Below are 12097 nucleotides of genomic sequence, written 5' to 3' on the forward strand. Positions count from 1 at the left end.
GCCTGCCCCCAAAAATACAGACGGCAGCACATATGGAGCCTGTACAAAGGCCTTTCCCTGCCCTCTGTAGGCTTTCTGGCTTTTACATAACAATGGCATCCTGAATGCAGCCTAGAAGCACAGCAGGACGGTCCGCACGGCTCGGAGTGAGAGGGGAGTCTGGGAAACACAGTTCCCACGTGACACCAGAAAGGGCGGAGATGGCCGAGATTCATTTTTGATGCTCTATATACAACGTGAATTATTTTGGCGATAAACTGACAACATATGGCACTTCTCATGCATGTCAAAGTCATGCATGAAAGAGTAAACCACGTGGAGGAGACTCCTGGTGCAACCTGATGAAAATTTCCCTTGAAACGCTGCACAAGGCTGCAGGCAGCGCCTGGTTTCACGCCACTCTCACTGTGGAGCTGTCGCCCTCTAGTGGCAGCTATGTAGAAGTACTGACATGCCTCACCAGTTCAGTCATTTAAAACCAAGCGCTGAATAAAATAAATATATATATATTTATTATTAATAATTATTAATATTATATGAATCCACTCAAACACACTAAGTGTATTCCATAGCACATATGAAAACGATAAACAAGCCTAAAAAACATTCAAACCAGCATATTTTTTAATGTTATGAGTAGACAGGATATTCACATTCCGTCATATTCCCTCTTTAATAAGAATAAGACCAAGTGTGAAGCGGTTGTTATTTGGAGAGTAATTAACATCAAATGAGGAAGATTTACAACCTCTGTACACGAACAACAGCGAGACCACTTGAACTTGAGCTTAATACTTTTTTGAAACCCTTGTTTTCATTTCCTATTCATGTATGATACTTCATGAATATTCTCTATATATATTTATACATCAGATATTTTTAGGCTACCAGGCTATTTTTCTGTGTTGGCCTCTTGTAATAGATTTCACATATCGTTCAGGGGATCAGCGCCTTTATTGACATTTTCTTAATTTGACTGTGTATATTTTGTCAGTTTACCTCAAAATGTAAACATGTACAAAAGTGCATTATCAGCAGAGATAAGTCAACTATTCCTAACAAGTTTAAATAACTTCAGGCAACAAAATGATAAAAAAAATAATGTTGTTCAATGACAAAAAAATATGTTGGTAAAATCCTTTTTAAAATCTATATTTTACCATACAATAGTGCTGTATTATATATATATAATGTTTATAACTAAATGGAGAATGTATATAGTTTATATTATTCACTAAATTAATCTTAGTCACACAAATAAATAAGACTACTGATTAATTAATATTTTTGTTTCTCATGACTATTAATAAAGAGGTAATAATATAATAATTGGAATGCCTGTTATATAATAAAATAAACAACATACTTTTACTTCACAAAGGTTTCTTTGGAAAATAAACATTTCAAAACAAAAGCTCTTGGAGTGTTTTTTTTTTTGGAGGTCATTGTATTTCAAAATAAAAGCACTTTTTAGTTTCCTCGGAGGTCATTGCATAATGGAGCTTTAGAGGCGATGCATGGTGTTGATGCTGCCCAGTGTGTCCATCTCACCATCTCATGTGAAATACTACAGCGTCGCCTAGGTTTCCATGCGTCACTGCTATGTGTGTACGCTTATTTATGGTGCTTGTGAACTAAAGCACACAAGCCCATTAGCAGGGGTAAAGCACCAGCAGCTCATGTAATTGAACCATCTCAGAGTGCATTACACTGCACCTCTCAGGTATTCCTACAGGGTTCGTCATTCAATATGAGTTTGGAAATATTTACCTCCATGTTACAGTGTGGGGATGTTCAATTTTTAACTGTCGGAGGAATTCTCCCTTAAAACAACCAATATTTGTGCAAGACAACATTCATTTCCATGTCCATATTTGACAGTCAAATGAGGTAGGTGAAATGTCAATGAGAAACTCTCATCCCCATTGACTCGCTGTTGTCGGTCAAGTGTGAATGAGCCCTCAGGTCCATCATCAGCATCACAGAGGTCAGAAGCTTCAGGCGTTTTGCGATAACAAGATGTTATCCAGGGCTGTAATGTCTCTTTTTTTGTTTGTTTTTTACCAAAATGTGGTCCTTTTTTTTTTGCATCTGTTGCATACTGCACATACAAACATATACTGTACATCAATATATCTGTATGTGTTTCTTATATCGTGTCCCGTTTATATTATTTGCTTCTTTTATACATTTTCTTCCGATTATTTTAGTACACGTTTTTCCTTTCTGCTTTGCTTTGCAGTCTTGGGCGTGAAGGCATTATCATTTCACTGCAACATACACGACTTGTATGACGGCATATGACAAATAGAACCCTTGTGTCGTTCTGTGTTTTGCCAAATTATACACTAGGGGGATCATTAAGTGTTTTGGGTTTTTTGGGGTATTTTTTAATCGATGTACATAACTGTTGCATATTTCACACCTGCTACATGGACTAACTGAATCAGATACTGCAATATAACCCATGCAGCAGTCAAGTTTATTTTCACAGTACAGTCTAAACAATTTCACAGAGAAATCAAAACGCCATCCTCTCGTCTGAGCCCCCATCCTGACAAGGAAAAAGTGCCAGAAATAATACTTGGGGGGGGGGGGGGGGCAGGAAAGAAACCTGAAGAAGGGGTCACAAAGGGAGGAATCCCCTTTCAAGGACGACCAGGCTGCAATGGGTGCAGGGTGGGAAATGTTATTAGCCTCATAACAAATAGTAAGCCCTTTTCTGGACATACACGTTGTCTTTTTTTTTTTTTGCGAGGGTGGTTGGTTGACCCTTACCCACTCCTCCTACGACCTATGGCCTGTAGTGCATTACTGAACATTATCTCCACATTCCCTTGTTCTCCTCGTGTTCTGCCGTGATCCATTCCTTCCTCCGTGTCCTCCACTGTATGAGGCGACGTGGTACGACCCTGATGTGGTCCAACCGTGATGTGGTACGACCCGGCTCCCTCTTCCTGATCTGACCTTTTGCCTGTAATCTCGTCAACAGATCAGAGATGACGGGGCCGTGCACAAGGCAGGGCTACGGCACCCACTGCCTAATGGGATTGGCCGCCATATCTCTAAAGGTTGCCATGATTAGCCCGCTTGGATGAGTTGGGCGGGGGGATTTAGGACGGGCAGCAGCCTGCTCTGGGCAATTAGTCACTGCTTAAGCGGCGGAGTGACGTGAGCGTAATGCTCGGCATCTCGGGCTCCGACATGGATCCGTGAGGTGAGACACAGGAAGCAGCAGATATTATTATTATTGATGGTGTCTTAAAAAAAACAGTCACCGCACAGACAGAACGGACTAAACGCTGTTTATTTTCCACGGAAAACTATTTTACTCTCTTTCAACTTGTCACAATCTCGCCACTCTTTTTTAGGGTTCACTGTCTCTCAATCCCTCAGAAACCCTCTGAGCCTATTGCACCATGACGTCATGGCTCTGGATCGGAGGCTGTCTGCTTGGCTCAAGGACAGACTCCCACTCTGCTAAACCAGCTTTCCTTTTAAAACCAAAAGTCAGGTCAAAAATAACAATTCACACAAAACAGCAGAAAGTGGATGGATATAAAAAGGTGACAAAATCGGGGCAATAAAATCACGAGTTTTGAATAATGCAATTTTGTTTTAAAGGTAGAATGGCCAGATCCCTACACTCAACCTGATCACTTTTTGATTTAGGTTGTGGTCCTGCATTTGGAGGCACTTCCGGTGAGTTTACACAATTGTGTTCTTAGTTTCAAATGACGCACATCGAGTTTGAATAAAAACCACGATTGATTGGTACAAAAGCTTCTAACAAGGTTGGCAAACTGACAAAACGTTGCAAACAGTGTGAATTGTTGACAGACATTTATTGTTAATTGTAGGTTAATTGTAAATTGCCCATTTTTTTCCTCATTTCACGTTTATCTCATACTGTAATTTTTTTCTATTTTTATTGTTTTGTATTTATTATTACTTTATTATTTCCTATTGCTTTTTATGTGAGTAGCCACAATTTCCCTCAAGGCTTGAATAAATTATCTATTTATCAAATTTCTCTTAATCCCACAATTTACCATTTAACAAATTGAAACCCATAATGTTAGCTTCATTAAATTGCTTCCAAAAATTGCAGCATTTGTAGTACTCAAAATAAAGAAATAAGTACATATATAAATAAATAAAATAAATTGCTGGCTTAAAAGCCTCACTTCCTCCATTAATACAATCACATCCAGAGTAGATTCATTTTTAACGGCAGATTCTTCATTATTATGTTCCAATGGACTTTACCGTAATATATGCAATATTTGAGCAAATTATAGAGGTGTATGCAATTAAAATAGTCATGGCATATTAATTGTATATTAATATGCATTGCATTGCATATCATGGCATTTTCTAACAAGGATTTAAAGTTTGTATTCCTTTTGGGACTCGCATGTTTGGGCAGGTGGAACAAACAGGTTTTCTGGGAATGTTGGCATTCAGTAATTTGTATCGAGCAGAACTTGAAGGGAACAGCAGAGGGCAGGTCACTGGCTTCTTCTGTTCCTTAACTTGTTGTTTTACTAATTCATTCTATTCTTGTGAGTCTGTTTTAATCTTATTTGGCATTTTTTCCATCATCTTTCGGTGTTTTATAATTTTCTTCTGTATCTTTATTATTTTTTTTGTTTTAATTTGAATTAAAACAATTTGTATATAAAAAGTACTATATAAATAAAGTGTTTCATTAATATAAATTTAGTAAAAATTCCAGTTCATGGAAAGTTGCCATTTGTAATATTAAAGGGTATTTCTATGTGTCTTAAGCTTGAGACAAAATATCTCCTTTCTAAACTAGTAATAAATGTGGACATCTGTATTTTTCAATTTAGTGAGTTAAATGATATGATCATTTTCTAGTATCACAAGGCCCACTGACCTCTATTCGCAAGCTTTGGCCTCTATAGCTCAAAGATCACATCAACCAGGGCACAGCACCCTTACATAGCTAAATTGATTCAACTCTTAAAAGGGCTTTGTCTGAGAAGGAGTATGAGAATACAACTATAACCGCAGAATAATGTTGACGGACTGAATCACACAGAATAATTAACCCTTTCAGCTCTAAAAACAAAACACCTCGGCACGGCGGTAAATGCCTATTTTAGCAGGCACACACCACCTTGGATTTAACCTTCTTAGGCATAAGGGGTTTATAAAACCTTAATGCCGCCCTGCGTTGACCATGTGACCACCACTGATACTCTGTAGTCCAATGGTCGCAGGGTTTTAGTTGGGAATGTGACTTTTTATATGGTGCTTCACCGTTGTCCTTTGAAAGCCATAAAACGTATTGACAAGCACACAAAACGAAAAACAACAACTTGTATGAACAGCAGAACAACTCTGAGATGAATTCAGCTGTCAAGCGTTAGAAAGTAAGTCTGGGCGTTTCTTGATTTCTCCCATTCGACCAACCTTCACTATGATCCTTATTAGGCTAATTGGATTGACTGGCCAATCAGGAAGGGGCACTCCCTAAGACAGGGGTTTAGGGAGAGGGAATTAAAGGGTGGATCATGGAGCTGAACAGAGCCGCTGAGTTGATTTGACCCTTGAGTGGTGACTATCTCATCATCTAATCGAAAAAGTCCAAGGAAGCCAGGAAGGCTCAAACACCCTCCCCCCCCCACAATCCCCTTCCGCTCGGAAATCGCCTTTCAGCACGATTAGTGCGACGCTCAGTTTCTGTAGCTGCTCCAAGAGAACCGTCAAAATTTCCTTTCTTGAAGATCTTGATTTGGAGGAGGAAGAAAGAATGGGTGCAGGAGCAAGCGCCGAAGACAAAAAGTCCAAGGAGTTGGAGAAACAACTCCAGGAGGATGGCGATAAAGACTCTAAGATGGTCAAGCTCTTGCTGCTTGGTAAGTGGACGCCTTCGGAAAAGGTCCCTTGGCTGCGGCGCCGGGTGTGGTCGCCTTGAGACACAGATCTGCTAGGGTTGTTAATGGTAATGGCTGTCTTGCAAGAGCCTTTTTTTAAACAAGTGGATTTTTATTTTTAACAGGTCTGCGTTATGCTCCGACTCCGACTCAGACCGACAGCGGTTACTCAGATAGACACCTGCAGTGGAGGAGAGTCTAGTGCAGTTTGCGTCGCCGTTGGCTCTGAATAACAATAAAGGGTCACAGAAACAAGAGTGATGCCGACCGATGCTTCTTTTGGCATCGACTGTGACTTCACTTAAGTCCTTAGAGTGAGACAGTTGGTCACAGTGCTCAACTCTAATCCAGCCCCTTCAGATGACCTTGAGGGCTGTTGGTTCCAGCGTTAGTGGGGAAAAAGGTGCAGTTTGTATGAATTTGCCGGCACCGCGGGAGATGTATTCCTCGCACAGGAGCCATCTACGGGGTTGAGGCAGCAGTAGGGACAAGCCTGCACGGTTTGAGCGGCATCGAGGATTATTTGATCTCGGATAAGATTAGTTCATTAGAAAACTAAACGGGACCATTTATAGTTACCCATACAATGGTGAACAGCAAGAATGATTGGTGTTGCATGGGAGGGAGAGAACTGCGTGTTGATGGGTTAATGAAATGATTGGAAAACGTGCCTCGGAAATGTGGACAAATATGCGAACGGACAAAGTCCTAAAAAACAAGAAAAAGTGAAACATTACAATTCTAAATTAGGAGCCTAACCTTTAACTGATATTGCAGACTTTATGTAGATAGAATGTGCAAGTTGAACCACCTTAGGGGACCCATTTTCAGAGTCAAATACATAGATTAAGAATATGAAACAGGGAAAACTGTACATACACACTAGACATCAATCTTTTTAAATGATATAAAGGCCAGGCGGGGCAAAATTATATAAAAGGAAAAATATTGTCGTAACTTTTTAGTATTTGAAAACATGAAAAAGATCACATTTGAAATAGTGTCCACAAAATTCTTGCATTGGTCAACTTTCCCCTTAAATAGTTCCCAATGCAAAGAAATGACCATTTGACTCTAATGTAGAGACATTGGCGCTCACAAGATCAAAACGTTCGGTCAAAACAAATCACAGCGCAGCAGTCAAACGCCAATCCCTCCAGCTAACTGGTTTAGAGAAGATCTACTCAGTGATTCCTCCATCACGACTCAATGTTTTCTTTATTACCAATCCAAAGAAACCAAAAGTCTACACTTCTATCAGAGTTAAAACGGCTGTTTAATAATTAATCAAGAGCATTGGAATATTTCCATAGAATTTCCAAAGAAGATAAAACAAGTCCTATCAAATTCTAGGGAGAAGGTGAGAAATGTTATTGTTATTATATTGTTTACTTAACTATACTTTATACTTCTATGTTTAGTCTATGGAAATATAGGTTCCAGTTAAAGGACCATTTACCATTTTACCATTTCATGAAACTGCAATGAGATGTTGCTGTGTATTTTTATTGCATTCAAGAAATTCAGGAAAATACATAACTGAATCTTTGTAAAAAACAAACAAACGAAAAAACGACTAATAATAATAACTCATGGGTCAATTATGAAAGAAATATGCAATTAATTAAACAAAGGAAGGAAAGTCTGAACGTCTGAAAACACTGAGAAAGACACCACGGTATAGCTGATAAGCTCTGTGGAGCTGGTGAGGGTCACAAACAGCATAAAATATCATTAGAAAGTTGTTGTAAAGTTGAGAACAGTGTCAACTTGTGGTAGGAGACGGGTATTGCACTACAGACAGACCACTAGGATATGATGCCATCACCATCATCACCACCACCAATGTATATCATACGTTGGGCGAGTCTTAAAACTAACCTACTCATAGAGACTCAGCGTCTTAAAACTGCTGCATTTAATGGGGATTACAATCAATATATGTTCCAATTTGGAAAATGTCCCATGAAAATTAATCACAGACAAAATAAGATCAAATGAAGTTACTTTTATTTAAGCTGGTTGGGTTGAAGGTGCAAAAGTAGCCCTAAAAAATAAATATATCTTGTTATAAGTTATTGTCAACATTTGAGCTCATCTCCAACAAACCAAGATAAATCTAATGCGAGGGTCGAATATCCACTGATCCTCAGGATAGCCGAAGCACAATACTCATAACACAACAAAAATAAAATAGTATTGCGTGTACTTTTGCTGCAGATTCCCTACGGTGAAACTGGAACAGCAGACAGCTAAAGAGCAGGTAGCCTGAGATGGCTCACTTGGCGCCCATGATCTCCTTACAAGCTTTCCTGTAGCCTACAGCACTGGAACCTAAAGTCCCGTAAATCCAATTGACTAATTTAAATTGTAATCATGTTACATGTTCATGTTCGACCTACATGTCGAGCAAATGCGGTGCTGTGGTGGAGAGCAATCCGTCGCCCGCACTATGCATCCATTTCATAGCTTCTTAAAAAGGGAACAGTGATCATATCTGTGCTCTCTTCCAGGCGCTGGTGAATCAGGAAAAAGCACCATCGTAAAACAAATGAAGTAAGTGAAACTGGATGACTGACTGAGATATACTTTATTTTTGTCAACAAAGACAGGCAAAAGCATCTCAGAATGCTCCCCCGGGGAGAAGATGTGTGATAAAGAATCCAAAATGGAAGACCAAAACACCCCCACATCTCTGGCTGTTTACAAAAGCCAAACTTCTGCTCGTGTGTCACCTCCTTGCCTGTGTTGATGATAACTTGGCAGAATTCAAACTTCACCACTGGGTGCTTCCTGACTAATCGCGTCGTATAGATTAGTCATTATAGAATGATTGTTGTCGGCCATGGACGCTTGACAGCTGTCTGTACTTTCATTGGTCTAGTTTGACCAGAGCCATCATGAACTTAACTCCTCCACTGGCTTCTCATGGCTTCTAATTTTTCCCTGTCCCCAGAATTCTCCATCAAGGTGGTTACACAAAAGAGGAACAGATGGGCTTCAAGACGATCATCTATGGCAACATCCTGCAGTCCGCCCTGGCTATACTCAGAGGAATGGAGATGCTGGGCATCGACTATGGCGCTCCCTCTTCACAGGTCCCACATTCGCAAAAAATAAATAAATAAATGGCCAAGATATGACTTTGAAACGATAGCCTACAGAACATGCATTTTCCTCCCAACTGATATAATGTGTTACCTATGATCAACACAGATTTAGACAGAAAATAACTTTGAAATGCCTCATTTGACTTGACATTCACACTAACTAATTTATATACTAGGGAATAGCATGAGATTAAGTTGTGATTCTTATCAACAATTGCACATAGAGCATCAATATATCTATCTATCCAACTATCTATCTATAGGAAGATGCACAGAAGTTGCAGAACTTGTCAGACTCCATTGAGGAAGGCACAATGCCCCCTGAGCTGGCTGACGTCATCAAGAAGCTGTGGAAAGACAGCGGCGTGCAGGCGGGCTATGACAGAGCTGCTGAGTACCAGTTAAACGACTCTGCTGGCTAGTGAGTAGACCACCCACTCCCTCTCATCAATGCATCATCACGCCCTGATGCACCGTGGGTTTAAGATGATAAGTATTAAGAGATTAAGCTTTCACTAGAGAGCTGTGTTGACACCACAACCAGACCTCGCGTCTGAAGCACTGAGGCCATGTTTTCCCCTTTGACGCATTACCAGCTACCTCAGTGAAATGGACCGAATCTGCAAGCCAGACTATCTGCCCACTGAACAGGACGTGCTGCGATCTCGAGTCAAGACAACTGGTATTATCGAAGAACAGTTCTCCTGCAAAGAGTTGCACTTCAGGTAAGACACAAGCGAGCCCACGACGGCGACTTGCGCCCACGTCGCAGCGAGTCCTGCCGCTTCCCGGTGTGCAGCAGACTCAGCAGAGCGACCCGTCCTTGTCTCTCACCCGATAAACAGGATGTTCGACGTGGGCGGCCAGAGGTCAGAGAGGAAGAAGTGGATCCATTGTTTCGAGGGTGTGACCTGCATCATCTTCTGCGGTGCCCTCAGTGCATACGACATGGTGCTGGTAGAGGACGATGAGGTGGTAAGTAGCAAGAGGCCGGACTCACGACTAACGTCCCGACAAACCGTCCCGTTTCGACGCCCAACACTCTGTGCCTTCCCTCCCACCTTCCCAGAACCGCATGCACGAGTCGCTCCATCTTTTCAACAGCATCTGCAACCACAGATTCTTTGCGACGACCTCCATCGTGCTCTTCCTCAACAAGAAGGATCTCTTTGTGGATAAGATCAAGAAGGTCCACCTGAGCATCTGCTTCCCCGACTATGACGGTGAGTCCCTCGGACGCCGTTGCCTCGGAGGCCGCGCTGAGCTCCAAGAGCCTGCGAGGGCTCATTGTGGATGGCCGCGGGGGCTCGCGAACCGTTCCCGCCGGCCAGGAACGGGGTTTGTTGATAGCGTGATGACTCCAAGGTCGAAGCACGGTACTGCAAAGGAACGATGTCCCCGGGGACTAGTGCAAAACAAGGGTACATCACAAGGAAATTTGCAAAGGTTGGAAGTGTGGCCTTGGGGAAAACATTATGGGGTCCCCGAGGCCACGTTTAATACGAACCCACATTATTCGCAGGAAAAAGAAATTCCAGCGGCCAGCGGCTGACAATATTACAAAGGTTTAAGCAAAAAAAGATAAGTATTAGTGAATTATTGTCTCCCCGCACAGAAACAAATACATATAAAGTTATCCTCTAAAAACGGCACAACACATTAAAACCAACTGGGGAATCTTCAGATCCAACCCAGGAAAAACACAACCTGATGAACTTTCACCTTCATCAAATTGTGTTCCTACATTCAATTGAGTAAATGCCAGTTGGTCTTGTATGTGGGTGTAGAGGAAGCTCTTTTTATTTTTTATTTTTTTTTACTGAACTCATACGTCTCCATTTCTTCATTAGTGTTGAAGTATTTGACAGAAAATAGCATTTTCGCCATCAATACCTACATACGATGCGTTCCTTTTACAACTACACCAAAATGCGAATGTTTTTCTGATATGCTGTATCATAAAATTTGAAGGTTACGCCCGAGATAGCTGGGTTAACATATTAAAAATTAATTAAAAAGAAAAGTCTGTGTAAGTTCAGATGAATTGAAGTAACACTGAATTGAATTGAATCAATAATGAAAATAATTCTAAAATATATTATGTTCAACCCAAACCGTCACACTCAATAATACCTTCCCTTACAGGTCCTAACACATACGAGGACGCCAGTAATTACATCAAGACGCAGTTTATGGACCTGAACATGAAGAAGGGCGTGAAGGAGATCTACTCCCACCTGACCTGCGCCACAGACACAGAGAATGTCCAGATCGTGTTCAATGCCGTGACAGACATCATCATCAAAGAAAACCTAAAATCTTGCGGCCTTTTTTAAGCAGCTGCAGAGTGGGGGAAAAACAAGGTACGATACAGCGGGTTCCTCCCGGGGAGTGTGTTGGTGCAGCGTTGGCACCCAGGCTTTCCGCGGGCAGACCTCTGGCAATTCAATTTAAAACTCGTACAATAAATCCCTCTCTGGTCAGCCCAGGTTGCCAGGCAACGGTTCTGGCTATAATATGAGCTAATGCAAACTCTTATCGCGCAGATAATTTGGGTCCTCTGAGGCTGCGGGGGGGACGAGGCGGATAATGAAAATCATCAAGCCTCCGAGATTCCCGTGTTGCCTGTTAATCAATGACACCCGAGGCTTACGAAACTCTGCGGTTTGATAGAGCCTATAAAAATAACAACGTTGTCTTCTAAGGGAGTCGTTGCCCAACAGCCATGGATGAAGTATTTAAAGCAATCACTGCATGTTAAAAAAACCCATAATCCAACAAGTCTGATTCATGTAGAGGGGTGAACATGTGACAATTAAATGTCCCTTTCTTTTTGCTTTGCAGAGCTTCCTTTCCTGACTTAACCCACCAGCTCACATATTGGCATTACCTGAGAAGTGTACTAACGGAAGAGCGCAGAGGATCCCCCGAAGGTTATTTTTCTCCCCACGTTAATGCCACCGCTTCCCATGCCAAGTCCCAGGTCCTCCACTGCTCGGTAGCACAACATCCCACCATCCCTGAAACACAGTGACACTCACATCCTGTTGGGTTGAGCTTTTAAGACGCCGCGTCCATTCA

At 41.5% G+C, this 12097-nt stretch overlaps 1 protein-coding gene across 1 annotated transcript; it reads left to right on the forward strand.

Annotated features, from left to right (window-relative positions):
* Positions 1-5782: 5782 nt before the first annotated feature.
* gnat2 (guanine nucleotide binding protein (G protein), alpha transducing activity polypeptide 2) lies at positions 5783-11352 on the forward strand (the record flags this gene model as incomplete). Its single annotated transcript, XM_080015473.1, has 8 exons — positions 5783-5888; positions 8420-8462; positions 8863-9004; positions 9280-9437; positions 9613-9741; positions 9862-9991; positions 10086-10239; positions 11162-11352. 8 exons carry the CDS (start codon positions 5783-5785, stop codon positions 11350-11352), a joined length of 1053 nt encoding a protein of 350 aa, XP_079871599.1.
* Positions 11353-12097: the final 745 nt, after the last annotated feature.

The sequence above is a fragment of the Zeus faber genome, assembly GCF_960531495.2.
Source record: "Zeus faber genome assembly, chromosome: 15".
Classification (NCBI taxonomy): Eukaryota; Metazoa; Chordata; class Actinopteri; order Zeiformes; family Zeidae; genus Zeus; species Zeus faber.